Source organism: Oncorhynchus clarkii, chromosome 27, assembly GCF_045791955.1.
Source record: "Oncorhynchus clarkii lewisi isolate Uvic-CL-2024 chromosome 27, UVic_Ocla_1.0, whole genome shotgun sequence".
Classification (NCBI taxonomy): Eukaryota; Metazoa; Chordata; class Actinopteri; order Salmoniformes; family Salmonidae; genus Oncorhynchus; species Oncorhynchus clarkii.
The window spans coordinates 34464629-34491853 of record NC_092173.1 but is presented as its reverse complement, the minus strand read 5'-3'; the positions used below and the strand labels follow the sequence as shown (position 1 = coordinate 34491853).

At 43.9% G+C, this 27225-nt stretch overlaps 1 protein-coding gene across 1 annotated transcript in view; it reads right to left on the bottom strand.

Moving 5' to 3' along the window:
• The window catches only part of LOC139386181 (platelet-derived growth factor D-like), a 58600-nt gene extending 35019 nt beyond the window's left edge, over positions 1-23581 (bottom strand). Inside the window, exon 1 of the mRNA XM_071131653.1 lies at positions 23377-23581. Coding sequence (XP_070987754.1) covers positions 23377-23500 — 124 coding nt within the window. The 5' untranslated portion in view covers positions 23501-23581. The remainder of the gene's footprint in view (positions 1-23376) is intronic.
• Positions 23582-27225: the final 3644 nt, after the last annotated feature.

The following is a 27225-nucleotide window of genomic DNA, read 5'->3' as shown; positions in this document are numbered from 1 at the left end:
GTCTGTCTGTCTGTCTGTCTGTCTGTCAGTATGACTCTGTCTGTCTGTCTGTCTGTCTGTCAGTATGACTCTGTCTGTCTGTCTGTCTGTCAGTATGACTCTGTCTGTCTGTCAGTATGGCTCTGTCTGTCAGTATGACTCTGTCTGTCTGTCTGTCAGTATGACTCTGTCTGTCTGTCTGTCTGTCAGTATGGCTCTGTCTGTCTGTCAGTATGGCTCTGTCTGTCAGTATGACTCTGTCTGTCTGTCAGTATGGCTCTGTCTGTCAGTATGACTCTGTCTGTCTGTCTGTCAGTATGACTCTGTCTGTCTGTCTGTCAGTATGGCTCTGTCTGTCTGTCAGTATGACTGTCTCTGTGTGTCTGTCAGTATGGCTCTGGGTGTCTGTCAGTATGACTGTCTGTGTGTATGTCTGTCAGTATGACTGTGTGTGTATGTCTGTCAGTATGGCTCTGGGGGTCTGTCAGTATGGGTAGTGAGTACACTAAACCCTTTCATCCTCTACCATAAGCAGCAGTACTATATGATCAGTAGTACCACATGATCCAGTATAGGCAGCATTAGATGTGGAAAAATGGTTTTAATACAAAGTAGCTTAGAGCTGGAGAAAGAAATAAAGAAATGACATCTCTGCTCTGTAAGGCATGCTGCTATGGCAGTGGAGAAGCAAGTGATTGGGAGGAATGCAGTGAAGGAGAGCAGAATGTTTAAACTAAATTGGGATTGTTAACATTTAGAAAAAAATCAATGAGTTCTAGAGTGAATACAAGGCGCTGATATACACATAGCCAACTGCTCTGGCTCCACTGGACCAATCTACTGTGCCCTCATTGGCTGGTGGTTCCTGACGCGTAATCACCTTCACGACTGAATGGAGAGCCCAGCCAGACCTCTGATTAACAGAGTGGAACAATGCCATTAGATGCTCTCATCAGCCAGATCGCTCAAGATTGACCTTGAAAATGGATGTCGGGAAATGCCATCAAAACCGGTCGGTAGGGGCAACACTATTACCAGAGGGCGTTGTGGATGGGGGTGACGGTTGAGCATTCAACCCCAGTGGTAGACAGTTCTTTATGCCCTATCCCAAAGTTGAACCCTTAACCATTCAGAATGATGGAGAGCAGGAGGAGCAACCTAGGCTGTCAAATAAACTAAATTAGATGCTGTCTGAAACGTGGATAAATGTCAGAATCTGAAGTCAAATTGGTAAAAACAGGAGATCTCGTTGCTTTCACACTATAAAACAACTACATGCCAACACACACACGGACACACTGTTTTGAATATTTAACAACACTGGTGAGCGACACGCATGACAAGATGAAAGACAGGAGGGAGGAAGGAGAGGAGGGCAGGAAGAGAATGGTACGAGAGAGAGGTCTCATTCTGTCTCAGCTGTGTATGCTAAACTCAGCACCCAGGGGAGTAGGCCCAAATGTTATTATGCATGCTGCAACTCTCCAATAAAACCTACACCTCAGAAAATACAGCCCAGTCAGCTCAGCAGGTCACGCAGTCCGTGTGTGTGTGTGTGTGTGTGTGTGTGTGTGTGTGTGTGTGTGTGTGTGTGTGTCAGGGTTTCTGTTAGCCGTCAGGACTAATAGCCGTTTTTTGGCCGATAAAAAAATTGAAAAGACAATAAATAAAATTGCACCGGCCAATTGTCCAGGAGATGATTTTTAGCATACTCATTGAAGGAACTACTCATTGAAGGAACTACTCATTGAAGGAACTACTCATTGAAGGAACTACTCATTGAAGGAACTACTCATTGAAGGAACTACTCATTGAAGGAACTACTCATTGAAGGAACTACCAGTCGATGAACTACATTTGACTGGTCCTGCTTATCGGCTTATAGGTTAATTGACACAATTTAGTGGAATTAAATTGGCGAGTGTACAGTATATTCATTATGTATCTGATTTACAGTGCCTTGCGAAAGTATTCGGCCCCCTTGAACTTTGCGACCTTTTGCCACATTTCAGGCTTCAAACATAAAGATATAAAACTGTATTTTTTTGTGAAGAATCAACAACAAGTGGGACACAATCATGAAGTGGAACGACATTTATTGGATATTTCAAACTTTTTTAACAAATCAAAAACTGAAAAATTGGGCTTGCAAAATTATTCAGCCCCTTTACTTTCAGTGCAGCAAACTCTCTCCAGAAGTTCAGTGAGGATCTCTGAATGATCCAATGTTGACCTAAATGACTAATGATGATAAATACAATCCACCTGTGTGTAATCAAGTCTCCGTATAAATGCACCTGCACTGTGATAGTCTCAGAGGTCCGTTAAAAGCGCAGAAAGCATCATGAAGAACAAGGAACACACCAGGCAGGTCCGAGATACTGTTGTGAAGAAGTTTAAAGCCGGATTTGGATACAAAAAGATTTCCCAAGCTTTAAACATCCCAAGGAGCACTGTGCAAGCGATAATATTGAAATGGAAGGAGTATCAGACCACTGCAAATCTACCAAGACCTGGCCATCCCTCTAAACTTTCAGCTAATACAAGGAGAAGACTGATCAGAGATGCAGCCAAGAGGCCCATGATCACTCTGGATGAACTGCAGAGATCTACAGCTGAGGTGGGAGACTCTGTCCATAGGACAACAATCAGTCGTATATTGCACAAATCTGGTCTTTATGGAAGAGTGGCAAGAAGAAAGCCATTTCTTAAAGATATCCATAAAAAGTGTAGTTTAAAGTTTGCCACAAGCCACCTGGGAGACACACCAAACATGTGGAAGAAGGTGCTCTGGTCAGATGAAACCAAAATTGAACTTTTTGGCAACAATGCAAAACGTTATGTTTGGCGTAAAAGCAATACAGCTGAACACACCATCCCCACTGTCAAACATGGTGGTGGCAGCATCATGGTTTGGGCCTGCTTTTCTTCAGCAAGGACAGGGAAGATGGTTCAAATTGATGGGGAGATGGATGGAGCCAAATACAGGACCATTCTGGAAGAAAACCTGATGGAGTCTGCAAAAGACCTGAGACTGGGACGGAGATTTGTCTTCCAACAAGACAATGATCCAAAACATAAAGCAAAATCTACAATGGAATGGTTCAAAAATAAACATATCCAGGTGTTAGAATGGCCAAGTCAAAGTCCAGACCTGAATCCAATCGAGAATCTGTGGAAAGAACTGAAAACTGCTGTTCACAAATGCTCTCCATCCAACCTCACTGAGCTCGAGCTGTTTTGCAAGGAGGAATGGGAAAACATTTCAGTCTCTCGATGTGCAAAACTGATAGAGACATACCCCAAGCGACTTACAGCTGTAATCGCAGCAAAAGGTGGCACTACAAAGTATTAACTTAAGGGGGCTGAAAAATTTTGCACGCCCAATTTTTCAGTTTTTGATTTGTTAAAAAAGTTTGAAATATCCAATAAATGTCGTTCCACTTCATGATTGTGTCCCACTTGTTGTTGATTCTTCACAAAAAAATACAGTTTTATATCTTTATGTTTGAAGCCTGAAATGTGGCAAAAGGTCGCAAAGTTCAAGGGGGCCGAATACTTTCGCAAGGCACTGTATCACACGCATACAGATATAGAGTGGAAAATCTGTCAGACAGCGTGAGAGCTGCTGCTACATGATCTCAAACAGCACATGCATAGGCAACAGACGGCAGGCTTCATCAGCGCATCACACAGCATAGGCAACAGACGGCAGGCTTCATCAGCGCATCACACAGCATAGGCAACAGACGGCAGGCTTCATCAGCGCATCACACAGCATAGGCAACAGAGGGCAGGCTTCATCAGCACCTCACACAGCATAGGCAACAGACGGCAGGCTTCATCAGCGCATCACACAGCATAGGCAACAGAAGGCAGGCTTCATCAGCACCTCACACAGCATAGGCAACAGAAGGCAGGCTTCATCAGCGCATCACACAGCATAGGCAACAGAAGGCAGGCTTCATCAGCACCTCACACAGCATAGGTAACAGAAGGCAGGCTTCATCAGCACCTCACACAGCATAGGCAACAGAAGGCAGGCTTCATCAGCACCTCACACAGCATAGGCAACAGAAGGCAGGCTTCATCAGCACCTCACACAGCATAGGCAACAGAAGGCAGGCTTCATCAGCACCTCACACAGCATAGGCAACAGAAGGCAGGCTTCATCAGCGCCTCACACACCTCTTTGCAATGAGCTGGAGGCAGTATTAATTTAAAAAACACACTTAATGGTTTGAAACCTGACTGTTTTACTACATATTATGAGGCATGTCTTACCTTCCTTTAAAGTAGCCAGGCCAAAATCAGACCATATCTGTGGAGGCAATCGTTTTATATCAAATTTCTTTCATTGTCCAGTAGCTAAAAGGCACAAACATAGTCATATTAGCAACCCATGCTAGATGTTGCATATTAGATCTCCCCTCTTTCTAAATGTCTAAAGGATATTTTAACCGCTGGCAAGCGGTGGGCTTGAGACATTGTCCTCGCTAATTGCATTATGGGACAAACATTGGCAATTAGCCTAGGATACTGCCTTGTGCGCATTGCTGAACTTATAATGTGAAGAAATAATATCAACATTTTCAACTAAACGTTCTGATCTGGTGCATCAGACTCATTGCTTTTTACAAGTTCTTTGGTTGTATAAATTCTGGATTTCTCATCCCACAACTGTCCCATTGTGTGTTTGGAATAGGCTATTTCTTTCTCGACTAGTTAACCCAATAAAATAATTAAACCTTCATACTATGGGGATAGTAGATTAATGTAGGTTAATGATTTTTTATTTTCGTTACTCGTCCTGTTAACACATTGTTGCATCCAAGACTTGAATGTTGTGGTAATACGAGTTACCATTATCTAAATGTGATTTCTGTCATTCTGAGCACCGTTGGGGGACGGCTTCAATCAGGTTACGCACGCAATCCATATGAGTCTGGTAAATTTAACAAAATGTCTGGTCATTTAAAATGCTGCCGGTCTTATGGCCAGCGCCACATTTTCCTAACGGAAACCCTGGTGTGCGTGTGTTTGTGCGTGTTGGTTGTCCTAGTGTGTATATGCGCTCGTTCACCGTGTATGTGAAATAATGTACAGAATATTTCATATTCTATGTCTAACAAAACAGTGTTGTCTTCAGAGCCAGAGAGACTTAGTAAATAGTAAAGTTGTATTTTTAAATTAAACTGTCTAAAGGCATGATGTCAACAGAGCTGATATAATCACAGAGAGCAGTGTGAGTCACAAGGCTCAAGTTAGACAGACATCACACTTCATTAAACAAATGTGACTTCCCACACTTACATTATGTAGGTCTGTGTGTGCGCAGTCTGTGTTGCCTCACTGTGGGCTGAACCTGATCGTCACACCGACACCAGCAGAGTGTGATGTTCTACCAGCACCCTGGAATCTATTTCTGCTGAGTGACGATCACAGCAACACATCACTGTCAGCTGAAGAATTAGACTGCATTAAAACAGTGACACAGTGAGTGTGTGTGTTAGGACATTGACACATTTGTTGCTGTTTTAGCTCTGTACTACAGCACATTGTATCTGAAATAAAAAGTGCAGCTATAATTTGAGGGGATTTTCATCAATATAAGTTGAACTGTACAGCACCTTTTGTACATGGTCCCCCTATTTTAGGGAACCAAAAGTATTTGGACAAATTCAGTTATGGGTCGTTCAATATGACTTCAATCACTGACTGCGTCCCTTTAAAAAAAGTGGCCTTGCACTGAAAAAAATTACTTGATTCAAAAAAATACATATGTATTCACCCTCTTTACATATGTATTCACACCATTTGCATATGTATTCACATCCTTTGCATATGTATTCACCCCCTTTGCATATGTATTCACCCCCTTTACATATGTATTCACCCCCTTTACATATGTATTCACACCCTTTGCATATGTATTCACCCCCTTTACATATGTATTCACCCCCTTTACATATGTATTCACACCCTTTGCATATGTATTCACCCCCTTTGCATATGTATTCACCCCCTTTGCATATGTATTCATATCCTTTGCATATGTATTCACTCCCTTTACATATGTATTCATATCCTTTGCATATGTATTCACCCCCTTTACTATGAAGCCCCTACATAAGATCTGGTGCAACCAATTACCTTCAGAAGTCACATAATTTTTTAAATAAAGTCCACCTGTGCACAATCTAAGTGTCACATGATCTGTCACATGATCTCAGTATATATATATATATATATACATCTGTTCTGAAAGGCCCCAGAGTCTTCAACACCACTAAGCAAGGGACACCATCAAGCAAGCGGCACTATGAAGACCAAGGAGCTCTCCAAACAGGCCAGGGACAAAGTTGTGGAGAAGTACAGATCAGGGTTGGGTTCTAAAAAAATATGCACAACTTTGAACATCGCACGGAGCACCATTAAATCCATTATTTAAAAAATGGAAAGAATATGGCACCACAACAAACCTGCCAAGAGAGGGCCGCCCACCAAAACTCGGACCAGGCACAGAGGGCATTGATCAGAGAGGCAACAAGGAGACCAAAGATAACCCTGAAGGAGCTGAAAAGATCCACAGTATAGATTGGAGTATCTGTCCATAGGACCACTTTAAGCCGTACAATCCACAAAGCTGGGCTTTACGGAAGAGTGGCCAGAAAAAAAACATTGTATTAAGAAAAGAACAAGCAAACACATTTTGCATGCGCCAAAAGAAAAGTGGGAGACTCCCCAAACATATGGAAGAAGGTACTCAGGTCAGATGAGACAAAAATGTAGCTTTTTAGCCATCAAGAAAAACGCTATGTCTGGAGCGAACCCATCACCTCTCATCACCCCGAGAACACCATCCTGCTGTGGGGATGTTTTTCCATCGGCAGGGACTGGGAAAGTGGTCAGAATTGAAGGAATGATGGGTGGTGCTAAATACAGGAAAATTGTTGAGGGAAACCTGTTTCAGTCTTCCAGAGATTTGAGAGTGGGACGGAGGTTCACCTTCCAGCAGGACAATGACCCTAAGCATACTGCTAAAGCAACACTCAATTGGTTTAAGGGGAAACATTTAAATGTATTGGAATGGCCTAGTCAAAGCCCAGACCTCAATCCAATGGAGAATCTGTGGTAGGACTTAAAGATTGCTGTACCCCAGCAGAACCCATCCAACTTGAATGAGCTGGAGCAGTTTTGCCTTAAAGAATGTGCAAAAATCGGGGTGGCCAGATCTGCCAAGCTTATAGAGACATACCCAGAGAGACTTCCAGCTGTAATTTCTGCAAAAGGTGTCTCTAAAAACTATCGACTTTGAGGGGGTGAATAGTTATGTACACTCAAGTTCTCTGTTTGTCTTATTTCTTGTTTGTTTCACAATAAAAAATATTTTGCATCTTCAAAGTGGTAGGCATGTTGTGTAAATAAAATTATACAAACCCCCCCCAAAAAATGAATATTAATTTCAGGTTGTAATGTGGCAAAATTCCAAGGAGGCTAATACTTTCACAAGCCACTGTACATGTTTGACCAAGGTAGACGTGCTCAGAAATAGGTTTTCCGGTGTTCAGTGTATAATCAGAGAAAGGCCAGCAGGATACATACATTATGTCCCGTTCTCATCTCAACCCTCTGAGGAGAACAGGCCAAGTCACAGTGTGACATGCATCCATCTCTCCACTCACTCACACATACAGAAACTGGACACGCAGATGTGAGGAAGACGGACTGGGGGCAGATTTCAAGAGCAAGATGGCTGTCAAAATACACACACACAAACAGCTCAGAGGGGTCAGGTCTGACATCCGAATAAACCCTACTCAGGCTAGAGCCCAGCCAGGCACACAAGCAGGTTTACCAACAGGGTGTTTGTATGTGTGTGTGTGTGCGTTGGTGCACTGTCAGTGCTGTAAACTAGGTGTCTGTCTGTCACTCAGTGAAGGTGCATGCTGAAGGCGTCTCTGAGTCTGAGTCTCTCAGAGTGTGCGTGTGTGATTGGAGTAGGGTAAATTGCTTTTTGTGCTGCAGTAGCTTGCTGTCAGCATGTGTGTGTGTGTGTGTGTTTGTGTGTGTGTGTGTGTCAGTGTTAATCATTATTTTGGGTTAATACTAATTCAGGAATGTTGGTATCACAAAATCAATGATATTGAGCTGGGCTCTGTACACTTCAGATAGACTCAAGACCACACACACAGCATATTGTAACCTGTGAACACACAGTGGTGTAAAGTACTTATGTAAACATAATTTAAAGTACTACTTAAGTAGATTTTTGGGGTATCTGTACTTTACTATTTATATTTTTAACAACCTTTATTTCACTACATTCCTAAAGAAAATGTACTTTTTACTCCATTCCCTGACACCCAAAAGTACTAGTTACATTTTGAATGCTTAACAGGACAGGAAAATGGTCCAATTCAAGCACTTATCAAGAGAACATCCCTGGTCATCTACTGCCTCTGATCGAGCGGACTCACTGAACAGAGAACATCCCTGGTCATCTACTGCCTCTGATCGAGCGGACTCACTGAACAGAGAACATCCCTGGTCATCTACTGCCTCTGATCGAGCGGACTCACTGAACAGAGAACATCCCTGGTCATCTACTGCCTCTGATCGAGCGGACTCACTGAACAGAGAACATCCCTGGTCATCTACTGCCTCTGATCTGGAGGACTCACTGAACAGAGAACATCCCTGGTCATCTACTGCCTCTGATCGAGCGGACTCACTGAACAGAGAACATCCCTGGTCATCTACTGCCTCTGATCGAGCGGACTCACTGAACAGAGAACATCCCTGGTCATCTACTGCCTCTGATCTGGAGGACTCACTGAACAGAGAACATCCCTGGTCATCTACTGCCTCTGATCTGGAGGACTCACTGAACAGAGAACATCCCTGGTCATCTACTGCCTCTGATCGAGCGGACTCACTGAACAGAGAACATCCCTGGTCATCTACTGCCTCTGATCGAGCGGACTCACTGAACAGAGAACATAAACATAAAATGCTTAATTTGTAAATTATGTTTGAGTGTTAGAGTGTGCCCCTGGCTATCAAAAAAAAAACAAGAAAATGGTGCCCTCTGGTTTTCTTAAAATAATGAATTTGAAATAGTTTATTTAACCAAACACTTCTAGAGTTTTACTCAAGAAGTAAATTTACTGGGTGACTTTCACTTTTATTTGAGTCATTTTCTATTAACGTATCTTTACTTTTAGTAAGACAACTGGATACTTTTTCCACCACTGGAACACACACACATAACACACACAATTGTTTGTAAATATTGCATTACCCATCTCACACGTATATGCTATACACAATATCTTCGCCCAATGCCACTCTGACATATGTGTGTGTGTGTGTGTGTGTGTGTGTATGTATTTATAAACTCAGCAAAAAAATTAACGTCCCTTTTTCAGGACCCTGTCTTTCAAAGATAATTTGTAAAAATCCAAATAACTTCACAGATCTTCTTTATAAAAGGTTTAAACACTGTTTCCCATGCTTCGCTCAATGAACCATGAACAATTCATAAACATGCACCTGTGGAACGGACTTTAAGACACTAACAGCTTACAGACGGTAGGCAATTAAGGTCACAGTTATGAAAACTTTGGACACGAAAGAGGCCTTGCTACTGACTCTGAAAAACACCAACAGAAAGATGCCCAGTGTCCCTGCTCATCTGTGTGAACGTGCCTTAGGCATGCTGCAATGAGGACTGCAGATGTGGCCAGGGCAATAAATTGCAATGTCCGTACTGTGAGACGCCTAAGACAGGGCTACAGGGATACAGGACGGACAGCTGATCGTCCTCGCAGTGGCAGACCACGTGTAACAACAACTGCACAGGATCGGTACATCCGAACATCACACATGCGGGACAGGTATAGAATGGCAACAACAACTGCCCGAGTTACACCTTGAACACACAGTCCCTCCATCAGTGCTCAGACTGTCCGCAATAGGCTGAGAGAGGCTGGAATGAGGGCTTGTAGGCCTGTTGTAAGGCAGGTCCCCACCAGACATCACCGGCAACAACGTCGCCTATTGGCACAAACCCACTGTTGCTGGTCCAGACAGGACTGGCAAAAAGTGCTCTTCACTGACGAGTCGGGGTTGTGTCTCACCGGGGTGTTGGTCGGATTCATGGTCTGGGGCGGTGTGTCATAGCATCATTGGACTGAGCTTGTTGTCACTGCAGGCATTCTCAACGCTGTGCGTTACAGGAAGACATCCTCATCCCTTATGTGTAGAGGTCGACCAATTAATCGGAATGGCCGATCAGTGTTTTGCCATGGCCAGCGAAAAGCCCGGATCTCAATCCCATTGAGCACGTCTGGACCTGTTGGATCGGAGGGTGAGGGCTAGGGCCATTCCCCCCCCCAGAAATGTCCGGGAACTTACAGGTGCCTTGGTGGAAGTGGGGTAACATCTCACGGCAAGAACTGGCAAATCTGTTGCAGTCCATGAGGAGGAGATGCACTGCAGTACTTAATGCAGCTGGTGGCCACACCAGATACTGACGGTTACTTTTGATTTGAACCCCCCCCCCCCTTTGTTCAGGGACACATTATTTCATGTCTGTTAGTCACATGTCTGTGGAACTTGTTCAGTTTATGTCTCAGTTGTTGAATCTTGTTATGTTCATACAAATATTTACACATGTTGAGTTTGCTGAAAATAAACGCAGTTGACAGTGAGAGGACTTTTGGCTTTTTGCTGATATGTATATATTCTTAATCCATAGATTTACGTGTATTTCGGGTATATGTTGTGAAACTGTTAGACATTACTGCACTGTCGGAGATAGAAGCACAAGCATTGCTAAACTTGTGTATGTGACAAATACATTTGAATTCACACACACACACACACACACACACACACACACACACACACACACACACACACACACACACACACACACACACACACACACACACACACACACACACACCATGCTCTACCAATTGAACTACACGGGCCACACCGCTATTCTTTCCGGTCTTTCCTTCTCCTTGTCCCCTCTCTCTTTCTCCGTTTACTCTGTGTTCTTCCAGGGAATGTGTTATTCATTCTGTTTATCAACTTAAGGAGATGGATCTCACACACACAACTGCTTATTCAGGAAAACAGATCCACTCTGACTCCTCCTCCTTCTGCCTTCACAGCAGTGTGTGTGTGTGTGTGCCGGCATGTGCGTGTGTGTGTGTGTATGAGAGCGAGAGAGACACCACCCCCTGTATAGAGAGGTGGCTTGTAGAACATTCTTGCATCTTCACACCGATAGGATAGAGTTACCAAAATGCCATGTGGAGTTAAGAGGTAGCCACCAACCAGACCACATGACTTATTACATGGCATGTTTGTATCAGTGTGTATGTGTGTGTTTGAGTGACAGCCTGCCAAAGACAGTCAGCTTATGTCCCTGATGGCCTGGACAAAGCACTGAGTCAGCAAAGGTGCGATCTGAATTATTCAGCAGGTGTAGCCAAGGTGTTAAAGAGATGCCTCACTGGAGAGGCTAACTTTGCTAAATGGACCAGCACAGGTAAGGGCCTGAAGAGAAAGGGGATGTGCTAGCCGAGCATCCTTTCGGTTACTGGCCCAACGCTCTAACCACTAGGCTACCTGCCGCCACTAATAGTCCTATAATAACTACAACCTAAAACTTCTTACCTGGGAATATTGAAGACTCATGTTAAAAGGAACCACCAGATTTCATATGTTCTCATGTTCTGAGCAAGGAACTGAAACGTTAGCTTTCTTACATAGCACATATTGCACTTTTAATTTCTTCTCCAACACTTTGTTTTTGCATTATTTAAACCAAATTGAACATGTTTCATTATCTACTTGAGAATAAATTGATTTTATTGATGTATTATATTCAGTTAAAATAAGTTGTAATTGTTATTATTTCAAATAAAAAAAATATAAATATATTTTTAAATCGGCCGATTAATCGGTATCGGCTTTTTTGGTCCTCCAATAATCGATATCGGTATCGGCGTTGAAAAATCACAATGGTCGACCTCTAATATATACACACACACACACACACACACACACACACACAAATGTAATGAAACAGCAGGGAGCAGGTCTCGAACCCTCGACCTTCTAGCCCGAGGTCCGATCCCTTCTGACACCAATGTAGAGCAGCATCATCAAAGAGCCCACACACTCTAGCCATGAGCTGTTCACTCCTTTACCATCGGGCAGACGGTATAAAAGCATGGGGTCTGATACCAACAGGCTCAGAGACCATTTCTATAGTATCTACAAGACATCAGACTGATGAACACTTGAACTGGACTGACCACCTGGTCTGATTCTCCACACCTTAGCGCGCGCGCGCACGCACACGCACACGCGCACGCACGCACGCGCACACGCACACACACACACACACACACACATATTTTTGGTTTTCCCCATTAGTAGTGCTAGCTATCTTTCGCGCTTCCTTTCCCTCCCTCTCTCTCTCTCTCTCTCCCTGCGCTCTTCCTTTCCTCTCCACCTTTCTTTCTCCATCCCTTTTTTCTCTCTCTCTCTGAGGATGTTTCTATAGAGGGTATCAGAGCATGTGAATAAATGAATTAGCTTCGCCACAGTGTTCGTGTAACCCCCTCACTCTCTGTGTTAATGGACATGAATTTGTCATGCTTAAAAGACACACACATGCTCGTGCACACACAAACAAACTCCGTCACACGCAGTCATACTTTTTCACCCCCCTAAGTGCGGCGAATGGAGCAGGCCACACACCCTGTGGTGTTTTGGATTAGCCTAGAATTGCTCCTTTATGGGGGGTTATGGGAATGTATCTAATGTACTTTTATCCTCTTTGCCCTAGTTTGTGTGTGTGTGTTAGTGAGTGAGGCATTCTTTATCTACTGGCTAACCTCCAGTGTTGTCCCATGAAGTTGACTCATACAGTTTAAGTTTACATTACATACACCTCAGCCGAATACATTTAAACTCCGTTTTTCACAATTCCTGACATTTAATCCTAGTAAGAAATCCGTATCTTAGGTCAGTTAGGATCACCACTTTATTTTAAGAATGTGAAATGTCAGAATAATAGTAGAGAATGATTTATTTCATATTTTATTTCATTCATCATTTTCCAAGTGGGTCAGAAGTGTACATACACTAAATTAGTATTTGGTAGCATTGCCATTAAAATTGTTTAACTTTGGGTAACCTTCCATAAGCTTCAACCAATAAGTTGGGTGAATTTTGGAGCATTCCTCCTGACAGAGCTGGTGTAACGGAGTCAGGTTTGTAGGCCTCCTTGCTTGCACACGCTTTTTCAGTTCTGCCCACAAATGTTCTATAGGATTGAGGTCAGGGCTTTGTGATGGCCACTCCAATACCTTGACTTTGTTGTCCTTAAGCCATTTTGCCACAACATTGGAAATATACTTGGGGTCATTGTCCATTTGGAAGACCCATTGGCGACCAAGCTTTAACTTCCTGACTGATTTCTTGACATACTGCTTCAATATATCCACATCATCTTCCTTCCTCATGATGCCATCTATTTTGTGAAGTGCACCAGTCCCTCCTGCAGCAAAGCACCCCAATAGATGATGCTGCCACCCTCTGGCTTTTTTATGGCGGTTTTGGAGCAGTGGCTTCTTCCTTGCTGAGCGGACTTGCAGTTTGTGTCGATATCGGACTCGTTTTACTGTGGATATAGATACTTTTGTACCAGTTCCTCCAGAATCTTCACAAGGTCCTTTGCTGTTGTTCTGTGATTGATTTGTACTTTTCACACCAAAGAACGTTCATCTCTAGGAGACAGAACGCATCTTCTTCCTGAGCAGTATGACGGCTGAGTGGTCCCATGGTGTTTATACTTGCATACTATTGTCTGTACAGATGAACGTGGTACCTTCAGGCGTTTGGAAATTGTTCCCAAGGATGAACCAGACTTGTGGAGGTCTACAATATTTTTCTGAAGTCTTGGCTGATTTCTTTAGATTTTTCCATGATGTCAAGCAAAGAGGCACTGAGTTTGAAGGTAGGCCTTGAAATACATACACAGGTACACCTCCAATTGACTCAAATGATGTCAATGAGCCTATCAGAAGCTTCTAAAGCCATGACATCATTTTCTGGAATTTTCCAAGGTGTTTAAAGTCAATTTAGCGTATGTAAACTTCTGACCCACTGAAATTGTGATACAGTGAATTATAAGTGAAATAATGTCTGAAAACAATTGTTAGAAAAATTATTTGTGTCATGCACAAATTAGATGTCCTACCGACTTGCCAAAAATATAGTTTGTTAACAAGAAATGTGTGAAGTGGTTGAAAAACGAGTAAATGACTCCAACCTAAACGTATGTAAACTTCCGACTTCAACTGTAACTCTTATATTATGAGTAATCTGCTGAAATCATTCTGTTCTGATGATTCTTATTTTAGGCTCTCCAGATTTACGTCAAGCTACGGAAGTGGCCTTTAAAAATGTGTGCCAGTGTTAAAATGCTCTGTGTGTGTGTGTGTGTGTGTGTGTGTGTGTGTGTGTGTATGTGTGTGTGTGTGTGTGTGTATATGTTTGTGTGTGTGTGTGTGTGTGTGTGTATGTGTGTGTGTGTGTGTGTGTGTGTATGTGTGTGTGTGTGTGTGTATGTGTGTGTGTGTATGTGTGTGTGTGTATGTGTGTGTGTGTGTGTGTGGTGTGTGTGTTAGCTCAAGTGAAGCTAATGGAATTAAACCAATCAAAGCCCCGCTCTATTCTCTCTATCTCTGCAGAGATGGATAAAAAACATGTAAAAAAGTGAGAGAGCGAGAAAGACTCTAAATAAGAGTTTCTCTGGGTTAGGGATTCCTTCCTGCAGCCTTTATACTAAGCATGTGACTTCAGCGGCAGCGTGACTAGAAGCCACAGTTACCACTTCACTCTAACGTCTACTAGACTGACAGGACCAACCAGGTCACTCTCATCCGTGTCTGTCTGTCTGTCTGTCTGTCTGTCTGTCTATCTGTCTGTCTGTCTGTGTGTGTGTGTGTGTGTGTGTGTGTGTGACAGGATAAAAGGTCTCATTCAGCTGAGGTAAAGCTCTATCTTCAGAGTGACCGAGGCATCAGTCTTACACTCTAATTGAGTCAGCTATTAGACATAGACAAACACAGTAATCTCTCACACACAATTGTGACTGGCTTCCTGTCTTCACATGAACACGTCGTCAATTCTGACATTTTCTCCATCATTTCTGTCAATTTATATCATTCAGAAGTCCACTACACAGCAGATAACTCTCAGGAGGGGAAAGAGGATGAGGGAGAGAGAATGCTAGAGAATGAGGGAGAGAGAACGCTAGAGAATGAGGGAGAGAGAGGAACAGTGAGAATGAGGAAGAGAGAGAGGATGAGGGAGAGAGAAAGCTAGAAAATGAGGGAGAGAGAACGCTAGAGAATGAGGGAGAGAGAGGAACAGTGAGAATGAGGAAGAGAGAAAGCTAGAGAATGAGGGAGAGAGAAAGCTAGAGAATGAGGGAGAGAGAGGAACAGTGAGAATGAGGAAGAGAGAGAGGATGAGGGAGAGAGAAAGCTAGAGAATGAGGGAGAGAGAACGCTAGAGAATGAGGGAGAGAGAGGAACAGTGAGAATGAGGAAGAGAGAGAGGATGAGGGAGAGAGAAAGCTAGAGAATGAGGGAGAGAGAACGCTAGAGAATGAGGGAGAGAGAACGCTAGAGAATGAGGGAGAGAGAGGAACAGTGAGAATGAGGAAGAGAGAAAGCTAGAGAATGAGGGAGAGAGAAAGCTAGAGAATGAGGGAGAGAGAGGAACAGTGAGAATGAGAAAGAGAGAGAGGAACAGTGAGAATGAGGAAGAGAGAGGAACAGTGAGAATAAGGAAGAGAGAGAGGAACAGTGAGAATGAGGAAGAGAGAGAGGATGAGGGAGAGAGAAAGCTAGAGAATGAGGAACAGTGAGAGGAACAGTGAGAATGAGGAAGAGAGAGAGGATGAGGGAGAGAAAGCTAGAGAATGAGGGAGAGAGAGGAACAGTGAGAATGAGGAAGAGAGAGAGGATGAGGGAGAGAGAAAGCTAGAGAATGAGGAAGAGAGAGAGGAACAGTGAGAATGAGGAAGAGAGAGAGGAACAGTGAGAATGAGGAAGAGAGAGAGGATGAGGGAGAATGAGGGAGAGAGAGGAACAGTGAGAATGAGGAAGAGAGAGAGGAACAGTGAGAATGAGGAAGAGAGAGGAACAGTGAGAATGAGGAAGAGAGAGAGGAACAATGAGAATGAGGAAGAGAGAGAGGAACAATGAGAATGAGGAAGAGAGAGAGGATTAGGGAATCACTGTAGAATGTCACTAAATTCATGCATCCATGCAAAAAGAAGTAGACAAATGCATAAAGGAACACACAGCATGATCAGCACTTTGTCCTTCTCATCAGGCAGTTAGAAATTGATGTCATGTCAGCTTTATTTCTGTCAAACTAATGGAGTCCCCTCCTCTCACCTCCCCTCTTTCTCTCTCGCTCTCTCTCCTCGTCAGCTGTATGTATAAATTGAGGAACAGCCTCAGCTTCTTTCCTCCACGTACCCTCTCTCTCTATATATATCTCCTCGTCAGCTGTAAGTTGAGGGCCAGCCTCTCAGCTTCGTTCTATCCCCATCTTTCACCTAATTTATCCCCCGTTCTCATCCCTACATCGTCACTGTTCTCCATAGTGTCGTCAGATGGCTCTGGTCCAAAGCTGACAAGGCACTAAGGTGACATCTTCTCTTAGCCTCACTCCTCTCTTCTGCTCTTCCTATCTTCTTACAGATTCATCTCCCTGAAAACTACAGAAAGAATGGCACTCTAATAACACAGATGCTAAGCACACACACACACACACACACACACACACACACACACACACACACACACACACACACACACACACACACACACACACACACACACACACACACACACACACACACACACACACACACACACACACACACACACTCTCTCTTTGCTCTTCCATCGTCAGTTCCATTACTCAGTGTTGGCAGGTGTCTTCAGCCTATCCACGCCACCCTATTGTCTGCTTAGAGGAGAGGAAAACACAGGCTGCCAAAGTCTAGGGGCGGGGGCTCTTTAGCTGTTACAATTTGGCATGGTGTGTGTGTTAACTGGGGATTCCCTGGGAGGAGTGATCCTGTAATGTTGTGTGTGTGTAGGGTTGTCCCAGTTTAACTCATTCTAACCAATGACTCATGAGTTTCTGGAGTTCAGACGACTTTACAGACCCCCTCCCTTCCCTCCACAAAGGAGACACACGCCCAAGTGTCAACCTATAGACCATCAAAATCACTTCAGAACCATACTGATCAAGTCCACATGGTTTGGAGAGTCTTTCACTCCAGTGGTAGAGTATGTGAGCATAGCTGCATGTGTATGTGTGTGTTTCGCCTTGGAGAGACAAGGCCCCCCAGTCCCCAGACTCAGCCAAGTCTAATAACATCGCATACTGACACAATTCGGCCCCTATAAAATCTGTTGAATTTTTTTGCCTGATTCTGTTTAATCTTTCCCCAAATTCCACTTTCTCTGTTTGTCCATGTTTTCAATTTTTCCCAGTATTTTAAAATCAAAATCTCACTTTTTTCAAAGAAAAACAACAACATTTGATGTTGTAAGTCCACAACCCTGCTTAAACCACATCAGGAGACCATTTTAGGTCTGAGAAAAATAAAAATCAATTATATATTTTGGTGTGTAGTTACACTGTATTGCAACTGTGCACCAGCAAGAGACCATAATCTTGTTAGCGATGTTCCTGTAGCAAGAGACCGTTGTCTGGTTAGCGATGTTCCTGTAGCGAGAGACCGTGGTCTGGTTAGCAATGTTCCTGTAGCAAGAGACCGTGGTCTGGTTAGCAATGTTCCTGTAGCAAGAGACCGTGGTCTGGTTAGCGATGTTCCGGTAGCAAGAGACTGTGGTCTGGTTAGCGATGTTCCTGTAGCAAGAGACCGTGGTCTGGTTAGCAATGTTCCAGTAGCAAGAGACCGTGGTCTGGTTAGCAATGTTCCTGTAGCAACAGACCGTGGTCTGGTTAGCTATGTTCCTATAGAGCTCATATGATTGCAGAATTTGCTAAACAAATGGCCACTGAATGATGCTAATAATGATATTCTGCCAGGTAGGAATAGGCTACTTTGTAGTTAACATTTAATTGACAAGGTTTTGGGACAACCTTTACAGCTCTACCAGAAAAATGGTTAATGTAAGCATAATTGCTAATGGCTAAACAAAGCACACGTGCCATTTCAGAAAGTTGCAGACAAATATGATTCACTGATGTATTTTGTTTATGATAACTTAGACAAATTAATGCATTTTCATTATCACTTTCCTAGATAGTCCATCTGAAGCTGCCCTACAGACTATCAGTAACAATTCAACCATAAACTGTACTAACCCTAACCCTTATCTTAACCCTTTCACGAACCCTAACCTTTGCAAGCAGTTACTTATTAACAGATAGTATGACCATGTGTAGAGCATCTACAGATGGGCTATCTGACTATCCCAAAAAAGTGACCACATTTTCTAATAAATTCAATACATTTAGTTGATTTCCTACTACACTGAACCAAATTAACAGTTATGGACTTTAAGGAAATCAGTCAATTTAAATAAATTCATTAGGCCCTAGTCTATGGATTTCACATGACTGGGAAACAGATATGCATCTGTGGTTATGTGGACACCTGCTCGTTCAACATCTCATTCCAAAATATTTGGCATTAATATGGAGTTGGTCCCCCTTTGCTGCTATAACAGCCTCCACTCTTCTGGGAAGGCTTTCCACTAATGTCCGAACATTGCTGCGGGGACTTGCTTCCAATCAGCCACAAAGGCATTAGTGAGGTTGTGCACTGATGTTGGGCAAACAGGCCTGGCTCGCAGTCGGCATTCCAATTCATCCCAAAGGTGTTCGATGGGGTTGAGGTCAGGGCTCTGCCTAAAACCCCAAACAGCAAGCAATGAAGATGTAGAAGCACGGTAGCTAGGAAAACTCCCTAGAAAGGCAGGAACCTAGGATGAACCCTAGAGAATAACCAGGCTCTGAGGGGCGGCCAGTCCTCTTCTGGCTGTGCTGGGTGGAGATTATAAGAGTACGTGGAACAATAAGGCCAGATTCTTCTTCAAGATGTTCAAGCGTTCATAGATGACCAGCAGGGTCAAATAATAATCACATTGGTTGTAGAGGGTGCAACAAGTCATCACCTCAGGAGTAAAAGACAGAGAGAGAACAGCAGGTCTGGGACAGGTAGCAAATCCGGTGAACAAGTCAGGATTTCATAACCGCAGGCAGAACAGTTGAAACTGGAGCAGCAGCACAACCAGCTGGACTGGGGACAGCCAGGAGTCATCAGACCAGGTAGTCCTGAGGCATGGTCCTAGGGCTCAGTTCCTCCGGGAGGGAGAGAGACAAGCTCTATACCACTCCAGCTGATGCTTGGCATTGCGCATGGTGATCATAGGCTTGTGTGCGGCTGCTCGGCCATGGAAACCCAGTTCATGAAGCTCCCGACGAACAGTTATTGTGCCGACGTTGCTTCCAGAGGCAGTTTGGAACTCAGTAGTGAGTGTTGCAACCAAGGACAGATGCTTTTTAGAATTTTTTTGATTGTGCAAACCCACAGTTTAATAAGCTTCCCGGGTGGCTGGTCTCAGACGATCCCACGGGTGAAGAAGCCGGATGTGGAGGTCCTGGGCTGGCATGGTTACACTCGGCCTGCGGTTGTAAGGTCGGTTGGACGTACTGCCAAATTCTCTAAAATGACGTTGGAGGCAGCTCATGGTAGAGAAATTAAACATTCAATTATCTGGCAAGAGCTCTAGTGGATATTCCTGCAGTCAGTACGACAATTGCACGCTCCCTCAAAATGTGAGACATCTGTGGCACTGTGTTGTGTAACAAAACAGCACATTTTAGAGTGGCCCTTTATTGTCCCCAGCACAAGATGCACCTGTGTAATTATCATGCTGTTTAATCGGCTTCTTGATATGCCACACCTGTCAGGTGGATGGATTATCTTGGCAAAGGAGAAATGCTCACTAAGAGGAAAGAAAACAAATTTGGGCACAACATTAGAGAGAAATAAGCTTTTTGTGCGTATGGAACATTTCTGGGATCTTTTATTTCAGCTCATGAAACATGGGACCAACACTTCACATGTTACATTTATATTTTGTTAAGTATAAGTTCAATACATGTTGGAATGTTGAATTCCATTTTAATGTCTGGATTCCATGATTCGGAGCATATTTTATAGGGCCCTAGAGAAGGCCACTGAGATCACCAACGGTCAGAGGACACCGCCTAACAGAGTTTCATTCCATCCACCCTCCCTTACATTTGGGAACAGCCTCCGTTACATTTGGGAACAGCCTCCCTTACATTCGGGAACAGCCTCCCTTGCATTCGGGAACAGCCTCCCATGCATTCGGGAACAGCCTCCCTTGCATTCGGAAACAGCCTCCCTTGCATTCGGGAACAGCCTCCCTTGCATTCGGGAACAGCCTCCCATGCATTCGGGAACAGCCTCCCTTGCATTCGGGAACAGCCTCCCATGCATTCGGGAACAGCCTCCCATGCATTCGGGAACAGCCTCCCTTGCATTCGGGAACAGCCTCCCATTCTCCAGCAGACGTTGAAGTCTAATCAGACTGTTGTCAATGTGTGTGTGTGAATGTGTGTGTTATGTGCATGTGTGTGTTATGTGCAAACACTCTTTGACACATTAGATTTGCTCTGAGATCCACAGCGGAAGAAGCTTTTGATTAAAGAAGAGAAAGAAAGATGGAGAGATTGAGGAAGGAATAAGCAAGAGCAAGATTGATGGTGGGGGTAGATGTATGGAGTGATATTAAATTATGTAGACTAGATAGTGGGAGATAAGAGGAGAGAATGAGAGAGAAATATTAAATGGAGTGGTGGGCCTCCTCTGAGGTCTATCCTTTATAGGTTCGTTACTAAATTAAAAACCCTTTGATTTGACCAGAGGAGGTTGGGAGTTTGCCATTGAGTATGCCTGGTTGTGTGTGTTGCATTAGAGTGGCTGATCCTAAAAGTCAACAGGGGGTCGGTCCTCTGTAACAAAACATCAAAGTATTCTCACACTTTCATTTTACTCCTGCGATTCACATTCAGATTATGATATTATGTCTGATCACTAACAATGTAGAGGCGTGATCTAGAGCCAAGGTGTTGATTTTTAATCTGAGGGCATCCTGCTATTGACAAACGTGTTGAATTATGCAACAGAACGTGACAACAACAGTAATTAATGAGGCAGTCACCAAAAACTCCTAACTTCATTATGTGTCTGTGCCAGTAAAATGTTTCATGTGTTAGAATTCAGTAAATAACAATTGAATTGTTACACACACAGACACACACACACACACACACACACACACACACACACAGACACACAGACACACAGACACACACACACACACACACACACACACACACACACACACACACACACACACACACACACACACACACACACACACACACACAGACACACACACACATCAGAAGTACAGAGAGGTGGGAGAATTGACTGAATCCAAACACTAAGGATCAGATCCACCTCGCAACACTCAGACCCAGTCCAACAAAATCCTTAGGATGGGCCTTCCTCTCGCCCCTTCGTTGAGAACCATTAGTTGACACAGCACAAATACATACACTTATGAGTTTGATGTGAACCTAGGCCTAGTGCAAGTTTCCCAAAGTCGTCGCCCCCCGGGTGCACATTTTGGTTTTTACCCCTAGCACTATACAGCTGATTCAAATCACCAACTCATCATCAAGCTTTGATTATTTGAATCAGCTGTGTAGTGCTAGGGCAAATAACAAAATGTACACCCGGGGGGCAGGAAACCCTGGGCTAGAGCACGGGTCCAGAGGCCAAAATGATACTCTGGTATTTTCTTGTTTCTCCGCCAAGAAAGAGGCTCACAAGCAGGCAGCTGTATGTGATGAGAGACAGCCTGTTATAGTCAGTCTGCTGAAGATGTGGCTGTAGTCTCCAGGTCAAACTAAATGACACCTGTGGGTTGTTAGTGTTACTGTGGCTCTAGAACACTGAGGACAACCATGTCAACAAGGTAGCTATGACCACAGGTCAGAAAAGAACACAGAACACTGAGGTCAACAAGGTACAGTGGGGCAAAAAAGTATTTAGTCAGCCACCAATTGTGCAAGTTCTCCCACTTAAAGAGATGAGAGAGGCCTGTCATTTTCATCATAGGTACACTTCAACTATGACAGACAAAATGAGATAAAAAAATCCAGAAAATCACATTGTAGGATTTTTTATGAATTTATTTGCAAATTATGGTGGAAAATAAATATTTGGTCACCTACAAACAAGCAAGATTTCTGGCTCTCACAGACCTGTAACTTCTTCTTTAAGAGGCTCCTCTGTCCTCCACTCATTACCTGTATTAATGGCACCTGTTTGAACTTGTTATCAGTATTAAAGACACCTGTCCACAACCTTTTCTGAATTTTTTTCTCATTTTGTCTGTCATAGTTGAAGTGTACCTATGATGAGAACTACAGGCCTCTCTCATCTTTTTAAGTGGGAGAACTTGCACAATTGGTGGCTGACTAAATACTTTTTTGCCCCACTATAACTATGACCACAGGTCAGAAAAGAACACAGAACACTGAGGACAATGTTACGGTGAATCTAAAACACTGAGGTCAACCAGGTCAACAGGGTAGCTATGACCAGAGGTCAGAAAACTCAACTGGTATGCTCTCTTTTCCTGCTGCCTGTGCCCTATATCCTAAATGATGTCTCTCTCCCCCTCTTCTTTCCCTGGCCCCACGCAGCTCATCTGTCTTCCCTCCCCCGCTGTCTCTCTCTCAGACAAAGTAACAATAGAGTGTCTAGGTCATTTGAACAGGTCAACACAGGAAGCTGACTTCCCTGGTGTAGGCAGGTCGTTCATCACCACTGACTAAGACATACACACCACTAGATGAAACAACATCTAGGCTTCTCCTGACAGGCCACTTATGACATGGACTATATTCTATATTCACCTTAAATTGTTTCAATTACAATTGAGTAATGTTTATTTAGATATCTTAGAATGTATTGTAGAAGTCTGATTGTGTCTAGGCCTAATCATCCAACATATCTGTAACAAAACAATTGCAAGTACAAACCCATTGTGATCAAAATATTCAATTCACTAATAATACTGACCATACCCATTATAGGCTACAGCCAGTCTGCCCAAAACACCAGTTGCTTTGTTGTTGAAACACTTGTTATGGTTCTTTCATACAAAACAAATGCACACATCAAAAACTGGGACTCACCATGTTGCCTCACGTTAGAAGACCGCACCACCTTGCCGGACACTACCTGGCCTTGTGTGCCCCGGGTAAAGCCCACGAGCAGCGCGAGCAACAGCGCCAGTGCCACGCGCCCAGAGCTGTTCATTCTATCCGTGGCGGTTACACACTAAACTAAAATCCCAAGCGTGGAAGAACCACCTATTGTTCTGAAAAGAGACCAATTAGCTACTTTTGTTTTCCCTGGAGACTCAAGTAAAAGTTTTCTTAAAACGTTCGTGCTGTTCACATCATTTCTCCCGAGTCGCTTTTCACAGAAGACGGGAGCGACCTGCCTGTCTCAAACTCACCATAAACAAGCTCCGCCGCTACAGAATGCAGAGCAGGTTCATATATTCATGTCCACAGACAAGTACGGGCGCCGATTTTTTTCTATCGCTTTACCGCGAGTTAATCCACACTGGTAATGGCATGTGAAATTATCCTCCTTAGTTCAATTTCGCTGATATCAGAGCGAGCTCGACATGCTTTCCAACAATTTAATTTCAAGGCTGAGAGTGTGTGTGTCTCTCACTGTAGCTCTACACGCGCGCTGGTTTGTGTGAAACTTCAGTCGGTGAATTGATCAGAGTGGAGGATTGTACCGAGGATTGTCCCGTTTACGCGAACCGGGACAAGGAAATAGACCAGAAGGAACATTTTAGCAGCGACAAGGAAACTTTGGAGGTAAAGTCAGACACACACTCACACAGAGTGAGAAGGAGACAGGAAGGAATTTTTCATCGAGAAGGAAACTTGATTGGAGGCGAAATAAACTGGGCACTGACAATAGGAATATTTACTCGGGCGGGAATTTGTCCAGGGAAGAACTCACATTAATTCACTTGTTGAAGCGGCTGATGAATAAGTGAGACCATATCTGACACTGTTCATCATTTCATAATTTCACTGAGCAAATGCAACCATGTCTATAACAGTTACAGGCTATTACACTGTATTATTAATATATAACATTTGTGCGCCGTCCTACAATTGGCCCAGCTTCGTCCGAGTTTTTGCCTAGTTAAGAAAAATTAAAAAAATGATTTCATTTGGTTTATGTAGGTCTTGTATTCTGTTAATTTACATGTAATAGCATGACGTTCGTAGCCTATTATTTTGCCAGGGATAGCCCATTCAAACTATTGAAGTTTTGCGAATATCTGCGGACATTTCTGTAATGCCTATATTATATTATATTGAGGGACTGTAATGAATGTATAAATTATTTTCTCATTTTCTAGATACTGTAATGAAACAGGAAGGGAGCAGGTCTCGAACCCTCGACCTTCTAGCCCGAGGTCCGGCGCGCTATCGACTGTGCCACAAAAGCATGCTCGGCCGGCAGGGTCGATTTCCTCGCTTATAAACCCAGGGTCGTTACACTACTCCCTCCTTTCAAAGAGCGCGTCCTCACGCTAGCTTGCGACTTTACGTCTTACAGGCCAAGCACACGCACTGTCGTGGATGGGAGGTCCGATCCCTTCTGACAACAATGTAATGAAACAGCAGGGAGCAGGTCTCCAACCCTCCACCTTCTAGCCCGAGGTCCGATCACTTCTGACACCAATGTAATGAAACAGCAGGGAGCAGGTCTTGAACCCTCCACCTTCTAGCCCGAGGTCCGATCACTTCTGACACCAATGTAATGAAACAGCAGGGAGCAGGTCTCGAACCCTCCACCTTCTAGCCCGAGGTACGATCACTTCTGACACCAATGTAATGAAACAGCAGGGAGCAGGTCTCCAACCCTCCACCTTCTAGCCCGAGGTTTGATCACTTCTGACACCAATGTAATGAAACAGCAGGGAGCAGGTCTCGAACCCTCCTCCTTCTAGCCCGAGGTACGATCACTTCTGACACCAATGTAATGAAACAGCAGGGAGCAGGTCTCAAACCCTCCACCTTCTAGCCCGAGGTCCGATCACTTCTGACACCAATGTAATGAAACAGCAGGGAGCAGGTCTCGAACCCTCCACCTTCTAGCCCGAGGTACGATCACTTCTGACACCAATGTAATGAAACAGCAGGGAGCAGGTCTCCAACCCTCCACCTTCTAGCCCGAGGTCCGATCACTTCTGACACCAATGTAATGAAACAGCAGGGAGCAGGTCTCGAACCCTCGACCTTCTAGCCCGAGGTTCGATCCCTTCTGACACCAATGTAATGAAACAGCAGGGAGCAGGTCTCAAACCCTCCACCTTCTAGCCCGAGGTCCGATCACTTCTGACACCAATGTAATGAAACAGCAGGGAGCAGGTCTCGAACCTTCCACCTTCTAGCCCGAGGTACGATCACTTCTGACACCAATGTAATGAAACAGCAGGCGCAGGTCTCCAATACTCCACCTTCTAGCCCGAGGTCCGATCACTTCTGACACCAATGTAATGAAACAGCAGGCGCAGGTCTCCAATACTCCACCTTCTAGCCCGAGGTTCGATCCCTTCTGACACCAATGTAGAGCAGCATCATCAAAGAGCCCACACACTCTAGCCATGAGCTGTTCACTCCTTTACCATCGGGCAGACGGTATAAAAGCATGGGGTCTGATACCAACAGGCTCAGAGACCATTTCTATAGTATCTACAAGACATCAGACTGCTGAACACTTGAACTGGACTGACCACCTGGTCTGATTCTCCACACCTTAGCACACACACACACACACACACACACACACACACACACACACACACACACACACATTCATGCTACACACACACACACACACACACACACACACATTCATGCTACACACACATTACAACTGCTGCTACCAGACTCTATTTTTAATTGCTAAATACTGCACAATTCAAACACTTGCCCCCCCAATCTCCCCCTTCCCCTAAACACGTGTAAATATTGGACTATAAATTGTGCCTTCCTGTATTATACTGTACATATGCCAAGAAATGTATTGTTTTCTACTGAGCCATTTAGTGTGTGAGTGAATATGTACTAATGTGAGTGAGTGAGTGAGTGAGTGAGTGAGTGAGTGAGTGAGTGAGTGAGTGAGTGAGTGAGTGAGTGAGTGTGTGTGTGAGTGAGTGAGTGAGTGAGTGAGTGAGTGAGTGAGTGAGTGAGTGAGTGAGTGTGTGAGTGAGTGAGTGAGTGAGTGAGTGAGTGAGTGAGTGAGTGAGTGAGCGATATATGTGGAGATACTACCAGTCATGTGGAGGTGAGATCTGAGGAGTGGTATTATAACATTGATTAGAAACAGATACATTCATTGAACTTTTTCTCATAATTCTCTATGTAAAGTCTCCCAGACACACACAGACACACACAGTTATTACAAGTCATTTACAGAAATAACCTGCATAGACTCAGACACCAGTTAGTCTATGATGGAGAGATTCCTTTGGGACATTCTAGTTCTCTTGGAAAGACAGTCTGTATGAAGTAAGAATATAACACTGATGGTTACTATCACTCACCAACATTCTCATCCTGCCAGTCCACATCTCATAACTGAGTTACCTTCAACCACCTTGTCATTCTCCATACCCTCAACCTTTGACCTTACCCACAGATTCCCCCTCCCTTCCCCCTGCCTACCTATCTAAGCCTATGCCACTGTTCTAGAGCCAGAGTTGTTGACTTTGACAGGGTGTAGTTAATGTGTGACAGTCATTGACAGTGAGGTGTACACAGTTGATAATCAGGATTGCTGAGCACACAATCACAAGCCATTTTGTCTCCCTGGGAGACTAATTAATAGAGATACAATCAGTCTTTCTGCCTAGCTGTGTGTGAGAGACTTCATCACCTATCCTCAATAGAGGACATTTCATTGTAAACAAACATGAGATTTATCCCTCCAACCCAGTGGTT